At 32.2% G+C, this 26,341-nt stretch overlaps 1 protein-coding gene across 1 annotated transcript in view; it reads right to left on the reverse strand.

The window, feature by feature from the left end:
• Positions 1 to 3,137: 3,137 nt before the first annotated feature.
• Positions 3,138 to 26,341, reverse strand: part of EMC2 (ER membrane protein complex subunit 2) — a 34,076-nt gene continuing 10,872 nt past the window's right edge. Inside the window, exons 2-11 of the mRNA XM_004679651.2 lie at positions 23,311 to 23,424; positions 21,970 to 22,034; positions 19,692 to 19,777; positions 17,807 to 17,864; positions 14,534 to 14,619; positions 14,324 to 14,383; positions 11,406 to 11,487; positions 10,243 to 10,353; positions 8,937 to 9,041; positions 3,138 to 3,539 (exon numbers count right to left, since the gene is read on the reverse strand). Of these exons, the coding sequence (XP_004679708.1) occupies positions 3,453 to 3,539; positions 8,937 to 9,041; positions 10,243 to 10,353; positions 11,406 to 11,487; positions 14,324 to 14,383; positions 14,534 to 14,619; positions 17,807 to 17,864; positions 19,692 to 19,777; positions 21,970 to 22,034; positions 23,311 to 23,424 (854 nt within the window). The 3' untranslated portion in view covers positions 3,138 to 3,452. The remainder of the gene's footprint in view (positions 3,540 to 8,936; positions 9,042 to 10,242; positions 10,354 to 11,405; positions 11,488 to 14,323; positions 14,384 to 14,533; positions 14,620 to 17,806; positions 17,865 to 19,691; positions 19,778 to 21,969; positions 22,035 to 23,310; positions 23,425 to 26,341) is intronic.

The following is a 26,341-nucleotide window of genomic DNA, read 5'->3' on the forward strand; positions in this document are numbered from 1 at the left end:
GCAACAACATGGATGGAATTGAAGAGGCTAATTCTAAGGAAAATAAGCCAGCAGGGGAAAAACAGATGGTCTCACTTCTATGTGGAATATACAGAAATAACAAGAAGTTAGTCAAAACCAAATCATTAATAAACTCTTAACATCTGCCTACAAAATTGAGGTAATCAGAAAGGGAGAGTGGTGAGGTAGAAGTAGAGAAGAGAAGGGGTGCAAGGAAACATGGTGAGGACTGCTGGGGTAATGGTGGTGGGCAGGGTGTGGCAACACCTTTGTAGAGGTTTCAACTATAAATCCAGGAACAGATAAAGATATACATCTATTGATACTTTACCTCAATAAACATAATTTTGGGGGAAAAAATTCTATCTCCAAATAAAGTCATATTCTGAAGTACTAAGTGTTAGGATTTTAAGATGTGAACATGCAGAAGACACTATTCAGCTTGTCACAAAAGGTTAGTTGTCAAGAGGGAGAAAACAGACTACATCAGAGATTCACCCAACATTTTGCAATTCTATGAAATGAAGTAAAACAAGGTTACTTTAAAAATAAATGGATTATGACAGGAGCAGAAAAAGATGCTCTGAAATATTAAATATTTGCCAATAAAAATTATATGCTCTTGGCACATGTAAACACTGGTCTTTCATTTCTAACTATTCTACATCCTCTTCTGCTTCCAGGTTAATATTATCCTTATGCTTAAAGATGTTTTAGTTGCCTTTTTCTCACTTCTGCTGGATTTAAACACTGGGTGCTGAGCTGCAACCTATATTATTTCTTTGTCACTTGTAATTATTTTAAATGGCTACATTCTGAAACAGCATTCTTAGCAAGTTGAAAATAAGGGTTTTTCCCATTCAAAAATATGTGTAACGTGGCTATATTATTCACAAACACATACGGCTAAGTAACAGAAAATCCAAATTATGGCTTAAACAATCAAGAATTTATTTTTTTCGTATAGTAAGTGCAGAGGTAGCAATTGCTCATGTTGATTCAGATGTTTTTATCAATGTCATCTGGAACCTAGGTTTCCCCTAATCTTTCTATGAAGCCATCTTTGAAATGTAGCTTTCATTTTCATATTTGCCATTTCACAATTATAAGACAGCTGTTATACTTCTGGGCATGTTGTTAGCATTCATGGCTAAAGGAGAAGAGGCAAAAAGTCTTACCTCACAAAGCTTTAACTTTTTAATTGTAAAGGAAGGCCCCCTCCTGGTATTCTTCTGTTCATTTCAGGAGTCCTAACCAGATTACACACCCACAATTAGGGTATTTGTGTTAATTAATATGGTGGCCATGAGTCACATGAAACTATTTAAGTTTAAATAAAATTAAATATACTACTTAGTGCCTATACTTCAAGAATTCAACAGCCACATACAAATAGAAATAAATTCCCATACTGACCAGCACAAAGACTATTTCCTTCACCACAAAAAGTTGTATCTTGGCATATCACATACCATAAGAAATGAACCACCACATCTGTTTTATATTGATAAAGATGCATCTGCTGGAACTGGTGTAAGGTCCTAATGTTCTTGAGCAACAGAGATCTCTTTTCCTATCTGTACTGTGGTAAGAAAGAAATGGAAGAAAGAGCAGCTGGGTGGCAACTATCTGGTACAATGGGATTGTCAGTATATTTCAACTAGTGTTTATATACTACTATATATGAACAACATACCTAAATAAAAAATTCTTGGTAAGAAGATATTAAAATTGGAAAAAAGTATATATATATATATATAGAGAGAGAGAGAGAGAGAGAGAGAGAGCAAACAAATCTGAAATGTCTGATTATGTAGAAAATGCAGTTACTAAGAAATATGCCATATGGGCAGATACCTCATATCAACTTATTCATGGCAGAACAAAATGAAAAAGACTAAAATATGAAAGAATTAGACTAATTATGGAGAATAATTAACAGAATTATTCAAAGATTAAAAAGCTAAAAAGCTAAGTCTCTTCCTAAAATGCCTGATTTGTCTGTTTCTCCAGGATCCCCACTAGCCCCATTCTAGTAATGACAAGTGTGCAGGAGTTTCTATAGAACATACACACACACAAAGATATATACATATATCATTGTGCGTATATAGAGTATGTACATATATGAGTATGAAATGTTATTTGTATATATTAAATTCAAGCTATTGTATATTAATTTAATACTAACAAAAATATCTTCCCTGAAGTTTCTATTTTTAAGACTAATTTAAGTCTGAAAAAGTGTTTTAACTCTAAAATTCTTCATATTTTATTAACACAAAATACTATTCAAGGTAGTATATTCAAGGTCATTTACTATTAAAAAAAGAGAAAGGAAGAAGAAATTTAAGGATTAAGGAGATATGAGTCAAAAAATTTTGTTACTGGCCCTCCCTGGTGGCGCAGCGGGTTAAAGCACAGCACTAAGAACCTTAAGCTGATTCAGCATGAGTCCGATCCCCGCCTACCCTGGAGGAGATCCACATGGTGCGGTAGACCTCTCCTGACCTGCCCGCTGCTCCCCTCAACAGTGTACTTCATTGATCTCCCTGTTCTGCTCCCCACTCTGTCTTTGGTGAATCCTCTCACTCTCCGCATCTCTGGCCTGTACCCTAGTTCTGTATGAATAAATAAATCTTTAAAAAAAAATTTTGTTGTTGAATTTTGTTAAAAATTTTGTTTAAATTTTATTTTTCCCTAATATAATTCAGTCACTGAAACCACTTCAATCCTTATTCTATGATCTCCAAATATTCTATATAATTTACAATTAAAGATTCAATAAATAAAAGTTTATAGAGGCTAAATTTGCTATCCTATACCCAAACCTTAAAGCAGTTTACAAGGAAAAATCTCGGTTATGTCCTATGGCAAGAAAAAAAATTATGGACCAATAGAATGACAAAATTTAAGCAAGACTTATCAGAATAACATAGTTGCATATAAAAAGATAGCCCACCAGAATGTAGAGCATAAACCAACCTGACACTCTCAACAGTCAATATAACTTGCCAGCATTTTGCTTCTATTATTTATGTATGCTATGTATTTTCCTATCACAAATAAAAAAGAATTCAATTTCATTCTAAAGTAATACACTCATCATTTAGTATAACAAAGAATATAACTTAATATGCAAGTTCAATAAATCATCATGGTTTATTTAACAAGGTTAATTCCACATCAGATTGTGGTTTAAAAGCAGTTATATATGTGTGATATGAAGAGAATTACATACAAACAGTAAAGGCTTCTTAACCTTTCTTCCACAGATTTTCCCCACTTTTCTGTTTATCAGTAAAAGCATTTTAGGTTTATATAAACATTTATTACAACTGCCTTCTTAACAGAAAATTAGTATATAAATAGCCGGACATTTAGTAAATAGGTCAAAGGCCAATAAGTTCAGTTCACAGCTCAGAAATGTATGTGAAAGAATTTATGAAACCTTAAGACTGGGTGATCTGCAGTGTTTCCAACATGTCTTCAACTGCCTTAAGAGAGTATTTAGATTCCTTCTGACTTCGACCTGCAAACTAATTTTTAAAAAATCCAGTTAGGCTCAATTTCAATGGCAGGTTCAAAAAATCACAATTTTCAACTCCACATTGCTAATGAAACTTATATAGTGGTACATATTATATCACTTGCATAAAATCAAATGTGTTCTTTTTTTCCATAACAAAATTTCAGTTTCAATAACATTTTCAGTAAGGTTTCATCTTCAGTTGACAAGTACAAAGATTTCACAATATAAACAGTTTAAAATAAGATAATAACATCTAAAAACATACTTAATTTAAAAATCACCCTCTTCATGCCGGGAAACTATATAAAATTTATCTTGTATTTTTATAGGAACCATTTCATCTGGCATCTAAAAGTTTTAGAAAATCTCAAATAAAGATAAAATATAAAGTACTTTTTTTTAGTAAATGTTTTATATTTGCAGGCTATCTCTAAAATTAGTTATGATTTTGAAAAATTTTTAGATTTATTAGCTAATTAATGTTTCTGCAGTAAAGAGCTGTCAACAAGTATGCTACATATTAAAATGAGGTGAATGTATTTCAAAATATGCATTTCTAATTTAGTAATTTACTTCACAAAAACAAATTATTACTGGGGCTTTACCAATGATAACAAAATATAATGCATTAAATACTACCTTTGTATAATTAAAAACAAACTCACAGCATATGAAACACAATATAGTATGTATTACTAGTAAGGGAAACACTGTTCAGGACCCCATGATTTCAAAATGAGTTTTCTACCTCCCATTTATCAGTTTTATTTCTACAATTCCTCCCATTTATCATTTTTATTTAGGTAAGTATTCCTTGTGAAGGTAGTGTAAGGTTTATTTTATCTGTATCACCATTCCCCGTCCCCCAAAATGAAGTAGTAATCAACATTTGCTACGTAAAATACTTTCAAGTTAACATCTAAGTAGTCAATACACTGTCGTGTGACTGATCTTTCCTTCAAACACCAATGCTATCTTAAATACTTAGTGCTTGATTTATGATGTGTTCTTTCTCTTTTGTAATTAACTTAATTTGGAAAACTCCTGGTGACCTGTTGAGAAAGATTAAGAGATTGAGCACAGGTAACATCATAGAAGCAACAGGCTTCAAAAATTGGTAACCTGCCTCTGACCTCTTCGGTGTAAGATTTAACATTATGATTCCTCTACTTCCTAAACTGTTAGGTTCAATACTGAGTTGACAGAGTAAATAAAGGAGATTTCTAAAAGAAATACCAGAGAAAGAAAAACTTCTAATAAAAATCTAAATCACTTTGATTTTAACAAGACATTACTAACATAAGAAGTAAAATAACAAGTATATAAGTCATAATAACCAAACACTGTAGTAACAACCACATTTAAAACTGCCTTTTACAATTTTCTTTGTTGAGTACAGGATATGAAGGGTACTTACTTATGCCTATTATTTAGTTGATAGTTTTATATATACCAGACTGAACAAGAACAGACCGCATTTTCTTTTATTACTACCTATTCCAGGGTAAACAGAAGGTGCCTAATCAGATACTTAAAGGGGTAATTCTAAGAAAAAACTTTGATTGGGGGAGTACAAAATAGGATACCTCATAGTAACACTTATTTTAATTTTTAAATATCAAAAAAAAAAGGAAAAATTTCTGTAGCACTGACTTTATAATATGCATTTTAAACTATAGCACTTTCCTTAGTATGTGTTCAACATAACAGAGATAATAGTAAATATATATTGTGATTTTTAACAACGTATTTTAATAAATATCACCTAAGAATGTATGTCAGCACTACTGACAACCAGTGCAATTTAGAATAAACCAAACAAACTAATTCATGTCAGAACAAATAAAGGGAAAGTTGAAAATATGTATCTATCACTTCAAATTCTGTCTGACAAGCAATTATTTTGTCTATTCCAGATTATATGGCAATTTAACTGATTGAGCAGGAACCCTGTTTTTCCCTCAAATCATGATTTAATTTTCTATTTCCCACAAGGACAGTAACAGAATCACCTCTGCAATCATAAATAACATGTGGATCACTACTAGTGCAGATGAATTTAAGAGTATACCAAAAAAAGAACTTATCTGGAAAATTATTTTGAGTAGGTTCACAGTAAAGTTTTTCATAAGCATTAATCAAAATTGCCTGCCTCTACTGAACATGCTAAACCAATTACCTAACTGAAGAGCAAGCAGTAGCCATATTCTGTTTCATTAGTAAGCAGAAAAAAGAAGCTGTTTTTAAAAAATCTCATTTTCTATAATTTATAAATACCTAGAAAAACATCTCAATAAAAATATTTATTATATTTTTTATACTTGTGTATATGACTAAACATGAGCCATGAAGTTCCCAATTAGATCCAAGAGATTTATCTAATTACTAAAATGTCAATCTCTGAGTTATACCTTCCACATTAATAAAAAATTCTGTAGTTTTCTTTTCATATCATTAAAATTTTACTTAAGTAAACTTTTCTTTCATAATTTCCAGTAGGATCTTAAGAAAGCACAGTAAAAAGAGTACTCAAATAATAAAAAATTCAAAGGTCAATGATTTATCAATTGTGATAAATGGAATAAGTTAGGCTAAAATTTGCTTTTATATAATTTGTGGAAAATAGTATCAGTAGACAAAATAAATGAATCAAATGAAATGGTAGACAGTTAAGTCTCAAAAGATACTAAGGGAAAAAAGCCAGCACAAAAGAGCACATATGGTCCCATTTATACAAAGTTCTACTATAGGCAAAATTAATATAGAGATAAAAACCAAATCAATACTTATTTGTAGTGTGGAGTGTGCTTGATGGCAAAGTGGCAGGAAAGAACTTTCTGGGTAATAGAACTGTGTATGTTGAATAAGATAGTAGTGAGAAAGTAAACATTTGTCAAAACTCAAAAAGTACACTTAAATGTGTACACATTTTTGTATGCAAATTATGTATCAATAATCAAATAGGTAAAGGCAAAATACACAAAAGAGAAGTATATGAGGTAAGGAGTTACACAACAGTATAATAAACTCCCAAATTACCACATACTTCTCCCAACAGAAACGTAAAGTACTGCAACCCCTGAATCTGTGTTTACCATGTGACTTGCTTTGCTCAAGTATTAACAGGTGACACAACTAGACTTGTCTATTGGAGTTTATTTGCTGCTCTTGATACTCTTGAGACAACTACATGAATAAGTACTAGTTAGCCTGTCAAATGAGAGAAACAAGCCTAGTACCCTCAGCTGATATAGTCAATCATCAAAAATTAAAGTGTTGATCAAACACTATGATGTCAGAAATATAAATGAGACCAGTTGAGATTTAGCAGAATTACTCAACTTAGCCCAAGTCTAATGGCCTACCTATAGAATCACAAGCAAATAAATCACTAAGTTAGTAAACCACTAAATTAGTAAAGGTAATGGACACAAATATTTACAGAGACTGATTCATAAAGAATCTAGATCCTCAACAGAAAAAGTACTGAATACAAAAACATCACATGCACCAAGAAATTTTATTTAAAACTTGATACAAGTGTCCAGAAGCAAAAATAAATTTTGTTACAAGTGATTCTCAGCTGAGAAGTAGTGGAAGTTACTATGCACAAATGTGACCTAAGCAATTGAAAGATGTATTATTTTTCTAGTGTGGTATCCAAGATGACAGAAACTGACAAAAATTCCATAACTTATTAATTCCTATCAAATCAAAAAAAGGGAAAAATCACATGCTCAGTAAAGATGTGCAAAAAACATCTTTGGGAACTCTGAAGTTTATGGTACAAAACTCAAAAGACTGAAGAGCACAGTGATACCCTCAGAGGTATTTCCAAAGGACAGTGATGTTATAAAATAAGTCTGCTTCCTGAAAGAAAAAACCTGACACTTTGAAGGAAAAGTAGCTCTGGAAACTAAATTAAATTGGACAGGGCAGAAACACTGGAGGTCAGGAGAGATGGCTCAGATTAAGGGAGAATTGTAGGGGTGAGTAAGGTAGTGATGATCTAAAGCAGTAAATCCCTTAAGAAGAGAATGGGGTATGGGAAAGAGGAAAAGAAGAAAAAACCTGCTACATCTAAAGCTGAGAACTATACCTAAAATGTAAGATCTATAGCGCCCTATTAGTAGGACAGAGAAATGGGAGCATCTAGTAGTGAGAAACACTAAATACACAGAGGTCACAGAGTTCGCTAACAGAAGAAAAAAAGAGTAAACTGAGAAAGTAACTCTTCTAATCTCCAACTCCCCCTATTCTATAAAAGAGGCCTCTTAGTAGCCTAGGAAAACAATCTCATTTAAACATGTTCTACTTCTTAGAACTGACAAAGTAACTTTACAAAACATCATTATGGAAAAAAACAAAGAAAATGACAAAAAAGAGTTTGGAAGAAAAAGGAATGATATAGAAGGTGGGAAAAGAGATCCAATTAACTTAGAACTGCAATCCTCAAAGTGAAAACTTACTCATTTTTCAAACAGAAAAAAAAAAACACATTTAAGACTGTAATTCTAAAAGCAACTTTTCTTAAAAGAGGACTTAACTCACATATTGAAAGTCTTTTGTGTATTTTGGAAAACTGAGCCAAGAATAAAAAACAAAAATGTATCACAGTAAAACACTAATTTATTAAAGATAAATGATTCCTTTGGGCAACCAGACAAAATGTCTATGTCATTTATTACTGAAAGAAAAATCAGGATGGCATCAAGACATTGCAACAGCAATATTTCCTCCCAAAAAAACACTGTTTAAAATACATATGTAAATGTAGCCAACTACCACATAAAAAGCCAAATTATCCTTCAAATATAAAGATTATAAATAATTTATAAAGATGAAGATATAAGAAGGGATGTTTTTCCAGGAGCTCTTCCAGTAGAATCTCCTAGAGATGAGCTTCAAGAAACTAACAAATACATGAGTGAAGAAGTTTCAGATGGTCTGATGTGTTAACAGAAAACACAAACATTGTTCTAAGTCTGGTTAGTTTGCTTACAACATTTTCTCGTCCATCTTTTTTATTACTTAAGATACCTATGACTAAGAATACACTCAAATATCCACTCTCCTTTCAAATGCATCATACAATTTGCTTATCTTCCTGGAATTTCAAAATAACTATTCCTGGCAAATATAGAACTACTGAGATTTCCAGATGGTGAAGCTAATTATGGGGTTGTAATAGTTACAGGCTCCTTTTGGTGGGGGGAAGTGTGATCCTAAAACAAGTAAAAGCTGTTACACCATTAAAACACATTCAATAAGTGTTTTATGCACAAAACATATAAAAGGGATAAAGAAGTTCAATGAGATACATCTAGCTTTGTAGTTTAGAAACAAAATAACTAAAGACAGTATCAACTGACCCATACGATAACATAAAATTATTAATACTAACCTGATAAGCTCTGCTTATTTGACTAGCTGCCCAACTAGCATATTTTATGTTGTCCTTTTTCATTTTTGCACTTGCTTTTGGATTAGAAGCAATATGACTTGCTGCCTAAAAAGCAAACAAAAAAACATCAAAAGCAAAATTCCCTCTTTTCTAACCAAGATAAGCAAATACATGTAAAGGTCAGAGTTGCAATGGAACAACATTGGTGTTTCCTCCTTTCTCAATAAGAAATTTACATCCCCAAATTGATTTGTACATCTTTGTCTTTAAAATCTGCCACCTTTTTGATACGAATTTCAGAAAATGTAATCGTTAACAGAATGATCCAGGAGTAACTGGCTGTGCTGCAATCAGCTAGTAGCTGTGTCCATCCTTGGTCAAATGAATTAAATATCCTTAGTTTCACTTACTATAAAACTATAGTAAAAAGGTACATTTTCCATATTATAGATGAGAATTTAATGATCTAAAAACAGAGCTCAAAGCTCAAGCTAAATCTGGCACATTAAGTGTTATGTGTAAACCACTATTAATTTGTTGTTAGGTAATTTTTAAGTTAGCTTTTATTCTATTTGTAAAGAGAAACTGCTATGATATTGTATATCAAAGGTCTACATTTGGCACTGGTAGAATACCGGGAAAACATTCTTGAAATATTTTGTACAGCTTTCTAATTATATTTTGTCCTTCTTTTCTTGAAAATGATCTCATTTATGCTTTTTCTGTATGGCTGACATTCACCCAAAGTCCAGATAGACTAGGACAAATTAAAATTATAAAGAACTTGTTTGACTTTTCCTGAGTTCATCATTTGGCATACATAAAGAAAAGAACTATCTAATTATGTTTCCACAATTTCCAAACTGTTTTCCTATCCAATAAAAAAAGTCTTACTTTGATATACTAGACATTTTATATGTAATGTCTTTTATTAGCATAGTTTAAAAATAGCTTATACATTATACCTTATCATTTAAGGTAAGAAATACATGTTAGACATAAACTTAAGAAAATCAAAATAATTAAGAAACAAGTAATATGATTTATATGCTACTATTTAATTTTAAAGATAGATCAAAATGACATAATAAAATAAATTTTACAATAAATATCACAGAGCTAGCATTGAAAGATAAAACTTATAATCTATTGCCTTATAATCTATTACTCATATTCAACCAGAGGGAGAAAATATACGCCTATCCATGAAATACAAAATATATGAGGAAAGTGATAGCAGAGAATGGTTAATGGATTTTAAATGACAGACTTCATAAAATAACATTAAGCATGCACCTCAACTCACCATGTAAAGCCCAAACAAAGCTCTCATATTTCTGTTGTTCAATTTCAATGCCTGTGCAAAATACTTTCTTGAAAGTTCGAGGTTTTCAAGTCCACCTTGGGTATATTTAACCTGTTAAAAATTGCAGAGTGCTGAAACCTGTTTATTTTACTACTTTGAAACTTAGCATGTTTCATACCATATGCATTAGTAATTGAAATAGATATTCTGTAAACAAGTGCAAGATGTTAAAAGAATTCATCTTAAAGCTGTTAAGCTAAACTAAATTTTAAAACATAGCCTCCTCCCCAAAACTGTTTTACTCTATGAACATTAGACCATTGAATAATTTTTTAAATAAAAATACTGATAAAATAAAAAAGTCAGTAAAATTTCTACTTTAACTGACTTGCAAATGCTTCACATTACATTTTCTGTTACAGCATTATAAATCCAGACTTCATTCTGTAAACAACGGTAAGATATTAAAAGGATTCATCTTAAATTTGTTAAGCTAAACTAAATTTTAAAACATAACCTCCTCCCCAATACTGTTCTATTCTATAAACAAACATTAAGGCCACTAAGTAGTTTTTAAAATAAAAATGCTGCCAACATAAAAACCTACTGCAATTTCTATTTCAATTGTCCTGGAAATACTTTACAACAACTCATTTTTTTGTTGCTAACATTAAAAATTGACTTGTATACTGAACTGTTCCTTTCTAAAGCACTGACATTCGTTAATAATGAAGTCCTTCTAAACTTACAGCATTCTATTGTAATATTTTAATATAAGCTAATGATAAAAACACTTACTACTTCTTAAAATATTGACCTTACCATGAATTTCCCAGAACCTGGGTTTAAATGTCATAAACATTGTACATGTCTCAGAAGTCAATAAAAGATAACAACTTTGCTGTAATTAATTCATAATTAGTAAAAAGAATACTATAAAACAAAATATAAAAATATTTTCACTTTTAATAACTGTTTTCAATTGTGAAGTTACCATTTTCATTAAAATATTAAAAATTCATAACTTTTACTCCCACAACTCAACTTTCATCAGATGTTTTAAATACATATATATGCCTAAAATTAAAAAAAAGTCTTATTTCAAATAATGCCCAACACCAACAAAAATAAAAGCACACAGAATTGTTTTTAATAACACTTACTTCAGCATATTGCTGACAGTATAAGTGGTTGTGTGGATTAGTCATCATAAGCTCCTCTAAACAAAAGGCTGCTTTAGCATAGCTGAAAAATATCGAGGACAGAAATTAATTTCGAAATCAAATTTTATCCAGTTATGCCTTTAAACAATTTGAAAATATTTTTACTGATGCTAGATACTTTATCCCTCAAATAATTTCAATTATCTTATTAATAAACTATTATCTTGATTTCATAAAAATCAATAACATTCAATTTTCTAATGAGCTGAATAAAAAGAGACTCACAGCTTATGAATGACAGTTAACTACATTTGTGTAAAAATTGTGACTGCACTAGTGACCGCACTAATATGACACTCACATATTATTAACAACATGAGCTTCAATACCTGGGAACATTATATGAAGTAACTTCTGCAAGTCCACTGATCACTTGATAAAATACTCAATCAGCTAAAGAGATATAAATTTTTATTAAATATTCTCTACTCACTACAAATCTTTTGCAGATGTATACTTGCCAACATACTCTACTACAAAAGTCATTAATTCATTTACTACCCAATGCAATACTAAAATGAAGTAATAAATTTTTTAACAAATGAAACTAGATAGAGGTAGCAATTTTAATATGTACTATATTCATCAATTATATGGTAGAGAAATAAAACCTTACTGAAAACTTAAGGAAAGAACTGCTGTACAAGGTTCTATAAAAAAATGTTTTGAACCATGTGATTACAATTTGTCTTCAAGTGTTTTATTTTTTTTTAAGATTTTATTTTATTTATTTATGCATACAGAGCTGAGGTACAGGCCAGAGGTGGAGGGCCAGGGAGCAGTTTCACCAGAGACAGAGTGGGGAACAAAAACAGGCTGACTGATGAAGTACACTGCTGAGGGGAGCAGCGGGCAGGTCAGGAGAGATCTGCCACACTATGTGGGTCACTTCCGGGGCTGGGGATCAAACTCATGCTTAAGTGACTTTAGCTTCTTAGTGCTGTGCTTTAACCTGCTCCGCCACCAGGGAGGGCCCCAAGTGTTTTATGTTTTAAGTCATGAAAATATCCTCACTACAGGAAATCTCAAAGAACATAGGTATTGTCAGATTTACTCCTTGTGAGAGTTAATGACAGTACTAATAGAAAAAGGCTACCTACAGTTATTCGTGGCATGTATCACAAAATATAAAGGCATCTATGTTTATACTAATGTGTGATATACTTACTTTTAAGTGTTGCAGTTTTGTGTGTGTACTAATAATAGCAACCTTTTTCTACATGCTTATTATATGTACCATGCTCTTTCCTAGGTGTATCACTCTTTTCAATCCTACCAAAACATAGGAAGTTATCACCATTCTATAGTTGAGAACATTAAGGTACAGAGATATAAACAGAAACCTAAGCAATGATACTCCAAAAAGCCTGTGCTCTTAACCATTATGCATACTGCACATGTGAACTACACCCCACACTGGAAAGCTGTGGTGGTGATGGTAGTGGTGAAGGTGTCAATGATAACAAATGGGATATAGTAATCAAATCCAGAGCCTGAGGAGCAAAAATCACTGTGCAGATTACCTCCAAATCACAATAATTTCAGACTTCTGAAAGACATTTTATATATAGATTGTCATATAAGGTCATTCAGCTATTTAGTACTGTTCATTTTGATATCTAAAACCTGTTTTTGGTTTTCAACAGATGCTAGATATAGAAGTTAACTAAACAAATGAATGACCAAATGATTTAATAAATGTCTAGAACAAAAGTATTATCACCACCTATTTAGTACTTATTGTTCTATTTGAGAAAGGGAAGAAAATGGTGTTTAAACATCTACTTTGTCAAAAGGACAGTTCTCTTCTAAATGTGTTTCTTTTACCAGAATTACATCAAAAAGTCATACTAATGCTATGAATAACAGTTCTCAGAGATTTAAATGGATTGAGAATAACTCACTCTGGTTATTACACAGCATTAAGATAAGCAAGTAGGAGTGTCTACTAAAAAGTAGGTACCAATATATTTTTCTCAAAAATCATAAATATATATATGTATACATATACATATATATATATAGCTAGCCTTGGGCAAAGTTAAGAAGCAAGTATCTACATTCTATTTCTTGTGTCAGCTATCTGTAGCATGAGAAATCAGGTTAGCTCTTCATGCACAGTAAGAATATGTGCTTGAGAATCTAATTCTATTCTCTTATAAAAGGGAAAGAGACAATGTGTTATACTTCAGACTCAGAAGAACTGAGGAAAAAAAGAAAAAAAAATGCTGTCTCTGGATGGAAGTTAGCATTAATGCTGTGATATTAGAAAACTTGCTCTAAGACTGGGCTAATCCTCTCACAACTGGGATTTCCTCCTGTCACTGCAGCAATAAAAAAGCTAACAAAAACATTAAATATCCAATAAGCAAGTTCCTACAGCATTCAACATTCTTGATTATTCTCGGTTTTTTACCCAGGCAACAGAATGCTTCTATTTTGGTAGAGTTGATTCTCTTAGTATTAAGTCTAATAAATGCATACAATTGACAGAATTTTTAAACAGCAGGGAGTATAATACTCTTTGTATATAAGAATAATTTACATTCTAAAAATTCACTATTTTGATTCACTAAAATAACCCTAGTTAAAGCAAATGCTAATTCCAAAGAATTTTTGGAATTATACCTGTATTTGAAAACTCATTTCACAAAGAAAATTTAAACAAAATACAAGTTAAAGCAATTCATATTATAAGCAACATATTGGTGAATAGCTATTTTCCTTCATTTTTTTCATTCAAACTTATACATGATTTTCACCTCTCACCAATCTTCAGAAACTATTTTGTCTTCTGAATTTATATAGCAATAAATATCATACTGCTAACAAAATTTGATATATTTTTAACAACTCACTCATGTTCATTGATATAAAGCTCTGCAAGTTCATGCCAGGCTTCTTGGTCTCCAACAAATCTGGTGAGAGGAAAGGGGAAAACAGTAAGTGTGTAGATATTCTGTAAACGAACAGCATGGAGGTATAATGGAAAATCAAATGCAAATTCCATTTTAATTAAAAAAGATTTATCAGAATAACAAAACACAATCCTCTTGTAAGACACTCACTGTTCCAGATACTCATTCAGTTCCCGAATGGCCTCCACATTTTTCCCCTGGGCTTTTCGAATGGCAATCTTACGCTTTCTTGCAGCCTATGGGTTGACATTAATAAAGGATTAGGCCCTCATGATTCCCTGGGTTGTTGTAAAGAAGGTAATTTGACTGTGCAAATTATTATCTCAATGCCAGTGAAATTCCATTGTAGAACTACTGCTTAGTGGGAATTTATAAACATACCCCATGACATCCCACTGGGGAATTCAAACATTCCTCTAACAATCACATATGCTTTACTTTTGATGAACACAATGCATGCATCATTTCATTCAAATAAATAACCATCTAGATTCTGATAATTACAAGCCAGCAGGGAATCCTAATCTTTATTCAGCCTAAAGTCCTTTACTCTGTCTCATTCATAAGATCTGTATCTGAAGAGATAAGAGGGATAGCAGAAATTGGGGTGGGGGGAATCTCACAATGGTCACTTGAATGTGATTATACAAATATGGCTTCTGATAACTTTTTTGTAAGTTATAAGAGAAAAATCTACCTATAAGATTTTGAAGAGAATAAAGCAGGCCCTGAAAGAAATTTTTATAATAGACAAAACATTGAAAATTGGCTTTTTCAAATTTTGAAATGATAAATATAAAAACTGATGCCATTTACACAGTCATCAAAAATGTACTGAATACCTATTGATTGCCAGGTAGTGTACCGAATAAGAGAAAAGGAATAGCTAATTCCTTACAAGAGTCATTTTCATGAGAGATGACAGCAAATAAAAAGACAGTAATAGAGTTATCTTGGTTGTGGAGTCACAAGGAGACCCTCACAGAGACTGTGGCATAGTAGAAAGGTAGAAGAAAGCAAGAAGGTCCCTAATGTGATACCTCTCTGAAATAAAGGACAAGTAGATATTATGACAGCAAAATAGAAAGCTGTATGGAGGACAATGCATAAGAGAACACAGGTGCAAAGGCACAGGACAGCAGGACTATGTCGTCAAGACTACATTTGAGGCTTACTAAACAGTAAAGGAACTGTAGAGTATTATGAATAATTAAATTTGCATTCTCTCCATCTGTTTAGTCAAAGCAAAAGGCTAAACAATGAAAAACACTACAACTAGGGCCACTGTCACTTTTAGACAATGCAAATACCCACAGTATAAAACCTTTACATTACAACTCTGGATGAGAATACAACTGTATTTCAGTTTTTTTCTACTGTTAACTACTGTTACTTCTACACTGTAACTAAACAATTTAATATAGCCGAGTCTTTCTCTATTGACTTTTTTAAGTTCTAAGTCTTACATGGCTTTCTTTTCTCCTCAAAGTCCACCACATGCTTTCTGTAGACAGAGTAACAAAAATAGTGTCTTTATATTAAGTTACAACAACATTTTGGTGGCTCGAGTTAGGTACTAAAACATTTACAGGACAAAAGGTGTGAGAAGATAGTAAAGATAATATTTGATTAAAGAACAATACATTCAGTAATGCTGAAAATTTAGTGACTTTGTTCTAAAATGTTTGTTTAACAATTAAGGGATTCACTTACTTTTGCCTCATACATAGTATATATGAGGAGAATCATTTGGATTTCACTTTTTAGTCAGTCATAAAATTATCTCAGGTGCTAAAGAAGTTAATTTATTACAAATAACTGCAACGTAAGCTGGAAAATGTTTTGATTCCTAATTCAAAGGATATTTAACTTGGTGGTAGAAAAATATACATTAAATGAACAATTCTTTTAGAAACTTGTCATTTTATTTCAAAATATGACTAAGAGCAAACTAGTTCTTGTGAATTGTAGTGATTTTACAATTCAAATAGTAACATGAAAAGATCTTCAGGAAGAAAAGAAACAGTGCCTTTTTATAGAGGGTTACTTTAAGGATATATAAAGTTATTAGGATAACTAAATTTTAAAAATTACTTGAAACTTTCCAATTAGCTTTATGGGGAATAGCTAAAATAACAGAGTGGTTTTTTTTTTTGTTTTAATAACAGGTAGGCTTGTAGCTATCAGAACTTTTCCTGAACTTTCTACAAACTAGAATCAACACAAAATAATAAATCCCATCATTTAAATATTTACCAAGAAAGAAAACAGCACAAAAACAAAAACCAACCTACAAAATTTGAACAGAAAATATCTCTAGGGTAAGATAATGAAAGCAAAAATGTAGACCATTTCACAACATACAAAATATATGTAATTACCACACTGTAGAAAGTTAAACTTACACAATGTTACTTGACAGTTAGTTTCAATAAGGCTGAAAATAAAAACTCTATGATTTAAGTCATATACATATTACTACAGAAGTGGTAAGCAGAGAATTGGGACTTATGATCAGTAAACACCTGGGATAAATGTTATATAGAAATTAACACATTTAAATAATAAATATTTTCTCAACTTATGGTTATAGCATAAATTATTTAAAACTGAGCTATGTTCAATTATTAAGCACTTCTGTACCTTATACTCCATAATCATACAGAATATGACTTTTAAAAAAACTCTTCATTGAAAAACTTGCCAGGAAAAAGGGAAACTTATATGTGAATATAAAGATTTTTTTCTTTCATAAAAGAAAAAAAATGAACTCAAACTCATTTTTGTTTAAATATTCTAAAAATATTTACTTTTAAAGTAGAGTTATGTCTATACAGATACAACATAAAACATTAAAATTTCTTTACCTATTTTATTTAAAGGTAAGTCTGAGGAAGCCATTATGCCAATATGTTAAACTAAACTATTCTCATAAAACTGATGTATTTGTTCAAAATCAGGAGAATTAGAGATATAAAATCTTAACAAAATATAATGTGCATGTGTTTATATTCAGATTTATGGCAGGAAAAACAAAAACACCTTCATTAATTCCACATACAACTATTGAGACAACTCCCTTCATTTTTCATTAAGACAACTAAAATGTAACTATCCAAATAACCTTAGTACTTCCTAAGTTTCAAAATTTTACAAAAACACTGAGTTCTTATTCACACTGAACTTTTATTCAACCCACAAAATTCTTTCCAAATGTGAACTAGCTTCCTTCAAATAAAATAATCATTTATCAAACTGTACTGATAGCCTTAAATCTATTTGAGAAAACAATGTGGCCCATGATGAAGTACTTAAAAAGATAAAATCTGAGTAGATGTGTATCTTTACATTACTTCCAAAATAAATTAATTTCTCCTGTCACAGTAAATTTTAGGTAATTTTCAGGGTAGTAAGATAACTTACAGTGTTTGTTGGATCTTCTTGTAAAATTTGATCATATACCTTTATAGCATCATCATACCTATTTAAAAAGAAAAAGCCAATTAAAAACAAGCCAATTTCTCTACTTCAGAGAGATCTTTAGAGAGTAAAATTGATGTTTAAAAACTTCTATAGCAGTGTTTCTACAACCAGACAACAATACATTCTTGAAATTATTCATAAAATCTATAAAATTTAATTTTATATTTTTCTCTTAATGATACTCCACACATTCTGTTTCAAAATGATAACAAATTCCCACAATTTTGGTGTCAAAGTCTGTACTTATGATTATAATCACACTAAGGATTACTGTAGAAGATTACTGTAGAAGTATTCTTAGTAAAGATTACTAAGAAAAAATAAAGCAGATAATTTGTAAATGTGCCCATACTATGTGAAGTCTAAATGGTATCACTATATACTAAGTGAATCATACTTAATATTAACAGTAGCTTAAATAAAAAGTCAGTCTGGATATCATAAATAATAGCAAATGGTAAATATGCTAGCTTCATATGAACCTGAAACAAAGTGGAGAATCAAGTTAAAATCATTAAATAATAAAACAAAACAGTATGAAAACAAGGGCTAAATTAATACCCAGCAGTTATACTCTCTGTCATCTATCTGAAGAATATAGAGTGATGACTCAAACAAATTATATGCTTTAGAATGTTTACTGCTACATTATTTAGAAAAGCTACAAGGAAATAACCCAACTGCACAATGATATATGACTGGATCAAGATGATGTGGTATAGGCAATCAATGAAAAGAGAAAAAGTTGCCTTTACAGCAAAATGGAAAGAATTTGTGGGAATTTAGTATAGTAAAGCAATTCAGAGTAACAAAAACAAATGTTAGACATTTACATAGGAGATAACTGGCAAAAACAAATTATTTATAATATCTTGCAGACTTTAATAAATGAAGTAGTTTCTGAGGCTAAGAGAGGGAAAAGGTCCTAGGGGAAAAAATAATGTGATGTGTATATATGCACACACACACACACACAACTGAACATTATTTAGACATAAAGAAAGAAAATTCTTCAACATACAACATGGATTGATCTTGAGGACTGCTAAGTGTAATAAGTCAGAGAATAACAAATAGATGACTTCAGTTATTTTTGGAGCCACAAAAATACCAAAAGAGAACTGATTGACAGTTTCCAAAGGAGGTGGACTGAGTAAAAAAAGGTAGAAGTGATCAAAAGAAACAAGGTTCCAGTTATAATATAAACAAGACTAAAGATGTAATACACCACATTATTATTATAGTCAACAATATTCTAGTGTATATTTGAAAGTTGGTACTTAAAAAAATTATTTTCTAACTTTATAGTAATAAATGTTCATTAAACTCATCATAGTAATTATTTCACAGTATATACATGAATTATGTTGTACACTTAAAACAATGTTATATGTCAATTATAACTAAATAAAAAAACACTAATAGCTTTCCTACTTTTGAGGGTCTTACACACATATACCTTATAATTCAAAATAACTTTGAGAAACCTGTAGTATTCTTGTTTACAGAGGGGCAAGGTTGAAAAGGCTTAAAAAAAATTAGACATGTCAACAGCAAGCAAACAAATCTTAGAACTAGGATTTGTTACTCTGAAACATGAACCCATTTCACTAGAATAGAAAGATTAAAATTAATGTGAAATCCTATTTTTTGGGAGTAACTAGAAGTAGATTTATGCTAAAAAGCACTCTGACACTATTGTGAAGCTCAGTAGCACAAGGTCTTACATAGTTAGTGATGTTACCACAGGTATAAGGGGATCCAAATGTAGGCCTCAGGTTTGCTGTTTTTAAATGGACTCAAACTGGGTACAATACTCAGTTACCTTTCCATGGCTTCAAATCTCATGCCTTTTAGTCGCTTGACTCTGTGACTGCCAGGGAACTGTCTATTCAATTCCTGAAAATAAATCTGAAAAAAATAACTGGTAAAAAAGACTTGAAGAGCTGTAATTACATTATATATACTAAATGAGCTTCAAAAAATGGTCTAGTCATCAAGTTACTTCTTAAACAATCTCATTAGTGTCATTTAGTGACATGGAATTATGTTGATCAGTGATGGATAAGGGGATGAAGAATTCTGAAAATACAAGTGAAAGCAACAATCAGTTCCCAGAAATTGAGCAATGTCTTAATTGGGAAAGTGAGCAGATCATGAGATCCATTAATAATTCCCAACTGCTACGACTTAATACTCCTTAAAAATACCCCTTAAAAATTGCTCCCCTAATGTGTCAGGCCCCACTTAATGCCTACAACAACTTCTTGTCCTTTTCTCGCTATTATATAAACATTCTTAAGGGCCCTCCCTGGTGGTGCAACAGATTAGGACACAGCACTGCAAGCTAGCCGCAGCAATTTCAGTGCAAGTTCAACACCCCCACCCCAGAGGTGACCCACATGCCGCGGCAGACCTCTCCTGACCCACCCGCTGCTCCCCTCAGCAGTGTACTTTATAGATCTGCCTGTTCTACTCCCCACTCTATCTCTGGTGAAGCCTCTTACCCCCTGCACCTCTGGCTTATATCCCAGTTCTGTATGCATAAATAATAAATAAATTTAAAAATAAAATCAAATCAAAATAAATTAAGTTCTCTGATAGTACCTATATTACTTTCACGTAATCCTAGCAATTTCTATTAATGCTTTGTTTAATTTCACCCTGTTGAAACATATATTAAGCAATCATCTTGTCAGTACAGATAACCTAATTTAAGGTCTGAAAACACAAATACTACACATCTTTAGAATACCAGTTTCCTCTGAGTAGAAATTCCTAATTTATCAACTAAACTAAAATAATCAAGTATTTTTGAACATCTACTATGTACAAGCTGATTATATGTATATTGAGTGTTAAAAATGATAATTACAAAAATAGTGCACTCTAGTTCTCCACGTGTAAGGTATCAAAAATTGCCTTTAGCTCGCACTGAAACTATTAACCAACAATAAATAAGATTTTATATGAGCTGGGTGTATAACTTCAGTCTGTGACTAAAATTTGGTGCACTAACAAAAATATTCAAGTTTGCCAAAACTAAAAATGGATGCTAGTTTATTTTTTTGACATCATGCAAAAATCATACTATTTGGTCAGTTATTCAAACTAACAAGAAATTCTGTAACATAAAATAAATACTGCTACAAAAAAAGTAACTGTCTAATTTGATCTGTTTTGTTTAACAACATTATTATCATGAAACTTGATCTCTTACCTTATCAAACAGCATTTGGCTTTCATAAAAAGATGACACAAAATTTTCCTCAAGGATTAAACTGCCATCTTTGTGGATATGTCTTATGAGTTTTAAAGGTACTCCAAAAAGAATATATTATACATTTAACTACTGGCAGTTCCAATGGAATTATGTGTACAGTCAAACTAGCACAACTACCTCAAAAAAGACAATGCTCATCAGGCATTTGGACATTCTTCTGGTATTTTTACTATGTTTTATGTATTTCTTTTTAGTTTAAATGAGGAAACGGCATGAAGTAATACTTAAGAACTCAGAATATAGGCACAACAGAACAAATTGTTTTGTAGTTTATAAAATGAATATAATATTAAACGCAAATCAAGAAGCAATTGTAAAGATTAGTCATGATGTAAAACAAATAGCATAATGCCTAGCATGTGACTGTTCAAAAATTATAGCTATGACCATTATGTTAAAGCAGCATTAATACTTTAAATAATATTCTGTAGATAACAAGATTTTCAAGTAATTTAAGAAACATATTTACAATATGACAAAATAGTATTTAATATTATAAACTATGAAAAATATTCAACAACCCAAAGGATAAGCTGGTTGCAAATGATCTGCTTCTTACTTTAAACTCTACATTATTCATCTGTTAAGTGGATAAATTTTTTTCAATAAATTTAACTTTTCTGGGATAATAAATACCTATTTCTCAGAACTGTTAAGATATAAGAACATACTATGTCTCAAAATACCTAGTTAGTACCTTCTACTCTTACTAATAGTGTTGAAAACAGCTATAAAAAGCATTCCATATAAACCATATATTAAGACTTACATATAATTCATGAAGCAAACAACATAAAATAAAATTAGTTTAAATACTTACCCATGACAAGTCATCCCGGCCATTGTCAAGGGCGGCGATTGTAACCTGTTCATATATGATCCAAACTAAATATATAGAAAAACATTCAATTTTAATATACAAATCTCTCAAAAAATATTTTATAATAAATTTTTCTTGTTTCTGATAACTTTAAAGAATATTACTTATCACTGAAAATTGATTTATTACATCATATTTGGAATTAATAAAACATTCTACACTTTCTGTAACAAAATATTTTTTTTTTTTTTAAAGATTTATTTATTTGTGCATACAGAACTGGGGTACAGGCCAGAGGCTCAGGGGCGGTGAGAGGCTTCACCAGAGACAGAGTGGGGAGCAGAACAGGCAGATCGATGAAGTACACTGCTGAGGGGAGCAGCGGGCGGGTCAGGAGAGGTCTGCCACGCCATGTGGTCACCTCCGGGGCAGGCGGGAATCGAACCCATGCGGAAGTGGCTTTAGATTCTCAGTGCAGTGCTTTAACCCGCTGCGCCACCAGCGAGGGCCCACAAAATATTTTAATGAGGCAAAATCTTTGATTATTTAATACTTTCACTGCCCTGAAAGATTCTTAATGAAATACATTTTGATTAGACTATGCCTCTGGTCCTGTGAGCATTAAAACAAAAATATCTACTGTAACATTACTATTGCCAGCAACTACAAATTCTTTTCAAAATAAAATATTAAATCTTCCAAGAAGTTTTTTTTTTTTAAAGATTTATTTATTTATGCATACAGAACTGGGGTACAGGCCAGAGATGCGGAGGGTGAGAGGATTCACCAGAGACAGAGTGGGGAGCAGAATAGGCAGATCAACGAAGTACACTGCTGAGGGGAGCAGCGGGCGGGTCAGGAGAGGTCTGCCACGCCATGTGGTCACCTCCAGGGCAGGCGGGGATCGAACTCATGAGGAAGTGGCTTTAGTTTCTCAGTGCAGTGCTTTAACCCGCTGCGCCACCAGGGAGGGCCGCCAAGAAGTTTTTAAAAAGTGACAATTTACAATAAACTGAACAGTAGGAAAAACAAAAGGTTGGTTTAAAAAAAAAAACAGTGGGGCCTCACTGGTGGCTTAGGGAATGTTTCAGCACTATCACCTTCACAGCCCAGCCCGGGAACTAACACATGTGGCACAGCAGCCCTCTCCTGTCTCACTTGATGCTCCCCTTAACAATGTATTTCACTAAATCTGTATTTCAGTTCTGCTTCCTACTCTATATCTAGTAAATCCTTTGCACCTCTGGTTGACAGCCCAGTTCTTCTATCCAGAAAGAAAAAGGAAAACACTCAGAAACATAAAGTAACATGTGGTGACCCTGAATATAATAAAGAACTTACTGTCATCTCCAAGCTTAGAAGCATATTCATTAATTAATTCCCCTCCAACCTTCAAAATTTGTTCACTATTTCGTGAGTTTTCTTCTCTCCATTTTCTCATTTTATCTCGCATTTCTGTAAAATAAGTAAAATAAACATGATACATTTATATTTGATCAATGCCAAAAAAGTTTAAGATGTAATTAACATTTTTAGGTAAAAACAAATGCACACTAAGGTAGAAGTCCATGGTATCTCTAAGTTCGTAACACAGAAAATCAGTTTAACAAAAGCAGCAGATTCTTTAGAAAACTGAAAATGACTTACAATCAATATAAATATATTTAAAAGTAGTGGCTGTGCATGGGTCTCCTATAAATATTCTCTACCTATACCTTTAAGCAACTGTGGGTCTTAACTATTTGGGGGGTCATAGACTTTTCAAGATTTGAAAAAACTAAGGGTCAATTTTCCCAGAAAATGCATTAAAATGCTTCTATTCTTAAGAATAGAAATGTTCAAAAACAGTATAATAATAAATAAATTGAAGAAATATTTATCACAGAACTTCCTTATCATTACGACAAAAGTGCCTAATGTATAAAGATACACAACCATACACGGAAACAACATTTAAGAACTTAGAACAAAGATTTGATTATGTATACAATAAGTAACGTGACTGATATAAAATAAGGCTTAAAGCACTAGGAACGATGAAAGTCTAGACAACAACTTTGCATAGGGAACTCTGGAGGTAAAAGAGTAGGATAGACAATAGCAGAACTAATAATGGGGAATACCTACTCCAATAAACAAAATGTGCTTTTTAAGAATGAACTATCAATGTACAAATATACATGCTTTCTTACTCCTATCACTGGAAGTATTACTCATATGAAGTATTACATTCTTCCCTGAATAGGCATACATTTAAACAGTTGAGTGAAACTTGTTGGACAAACAACTTAAGTAAAAGTATGTTAGAACCCTAGTGATGGAAATGTGTACATGTGTGCATATATGTATGTATGCATGTATGAGAAGTATGTTATCTTCACTATTTTTTCACTCCAGTTCAAAATCTATAAAAGAAAAAAAATCATTATAAAATAAAAACAGACCCTAGTTGAATTCATAAAATGTTAGAAAAACTTTAGAAATTAACATACAGTTAATTCCTTCTACTGAAACCTAGAAATCAGCTTGCTTGTTATTCTGCACAAAAGTAACCTCAACTTGAGTCTTAAAGCTTGAAGATGAATTTAGCAGGCAAAGAAAATAGGTTACGGAACACAGATAAAACTTCTGGTAAATAAAATTAATGAAACAGAGTGGGATCAAAAAATGAGTGAGTAGGAACAGTGAACTTCTAAAAGACCTTTTATTTCATCCTGAAGAATCTGAAAGTTTAGTTTTGAAGGTGAACAATTAAAAAATGGTAAGCAGGGCTCTCCCTGGTGGCGCAGCAGGTTAAAAGCACAGCACTAAGAAGCTTAAGCAACTTCCGCATGAGTTCGATTCCCGCCTGCCCTGGAGAAGATCCACATGGTGAGGCAGACTTCTCCTGGCCCTCCCGCTGCTCCCCTCAGCAGTGTACTTTGCTGATCTGCCTGTTCTGCTCCCCGCTCTGTCTCTGGTGAATCCTCTCACCCTCTGCATCTCTGGCCTGTACCCATTTCTATATGAATAAATAAATCTTTTAAAAAATGGTAAGCAAAAGAAAATAAATATGATCTGATTTGCATGTCAGAAATATTGTTATCTAAACAGTTACAAAGAGTAAGCAGAAGATAAACTAGAAAGAAATTTTATCTTTTAAGTTAAAACCTGTAGGGCACATACAGTCTAGTGAATCTGAATGGTTTGTATCTAAATGGTTTCTAACAATTTAATCAAATCTGTAATTTTCCTCACTTTTGAATAGAGATAATAACTACTCCCATAATTCAGGAATATACAACTACAATTAAGCAAAATGTATAAAGGTTCTCGGGCTCTCCCTGGTGGCACAATGGGTTAAAGCACCACATTATGAAGCCCTTCAAAGCCACTGCAGCATGAGTTCAATCCCTCACCAGGGAGATGACCCACATGCACAGCGGACCTATCCTGGCGGACCTCTCCTGGCCGGCAGCTGCTCCCCTCAGCAGTGTACTTGTAGATCTACCTGTTCTACTCCCCACTCTGTCTCTGGTGAATCTTCTCAGCCACCACCCCTCTGGCCTGTACCCCAATTCTATATGCATAAATACATAAATTAAAAAAAAGGGGGGGTCTCAGCAAAATACCTGGCATACAATGGGAACTTAGTTAAGTTCCTCCTCCCCCCATGCAATGAAACAATACAAGTGAAATATATGAATCAAGCAATGGCAACAAATATAAAATGTAGACATTATATATAAAAATTATATATAAACAATTTCATGTGTTTTAAACACACACTAGAAGGATGATAGTAGATAGCACAGCCCAATCAACAGTTGTACAAGCCCTAGATAATAGTCTATGTCCTTAAGAATTAGGGATAAGATAGACAGGCCACTAGCCAGGCTCACAAAGAAAAAAAAACAAGAGAAAGCACAAATAAACAGAATCATAACCAAAAGAGAAGAAATCACAACAGATCCAGCAGAAATCAAAAGAATAATCAGAGAATACTATGAACAACTCTATGCAAACAAATTAGGCAATTTAGCAGAAATGGACAAATTCCTACAACTCTACAACCACCCAAAGCCAGATAAAGAAGAGACAAAACAACAAAACAGGCCAACTACAAACAAGGAAATTGAAGAAATAATCAAACCCTCCCCAAAAATAAAGCCCAGAACCAGATGGATTTACAAATGAATTTTACCGAATGTTCAGAAAAGAGTTAGTGCCTATTCTACAGACTCATCCAAAAAATAGAAAAAGAAGGAAAACTACCACATACTTTCTACAAAGCCAACATCACACTAATACCAAAACCTAACAAAGAAAACACACAAAAAAGAAAACTTCAGACCAATCTCCCTAATGAACACCAATGCAAAAAATCCTCAAC

Source organism: Condylura cristata, unplaced genomic scaffold (genome assembly GCF_000260355.1).
Source record: "Condylura cristata isolate star-nosed mole 26May11 unplaced genomic scaffold, ConCri1.0 scaffold00009, whole genome shotgun sequence".
NCBI classification, from domain to species: domain Eukaryota; kingdom Metazoa; phylum Chordata; class Mammalia; order Eulipotyphla; family Talpidae; genus Condylura; species Condylura cristata.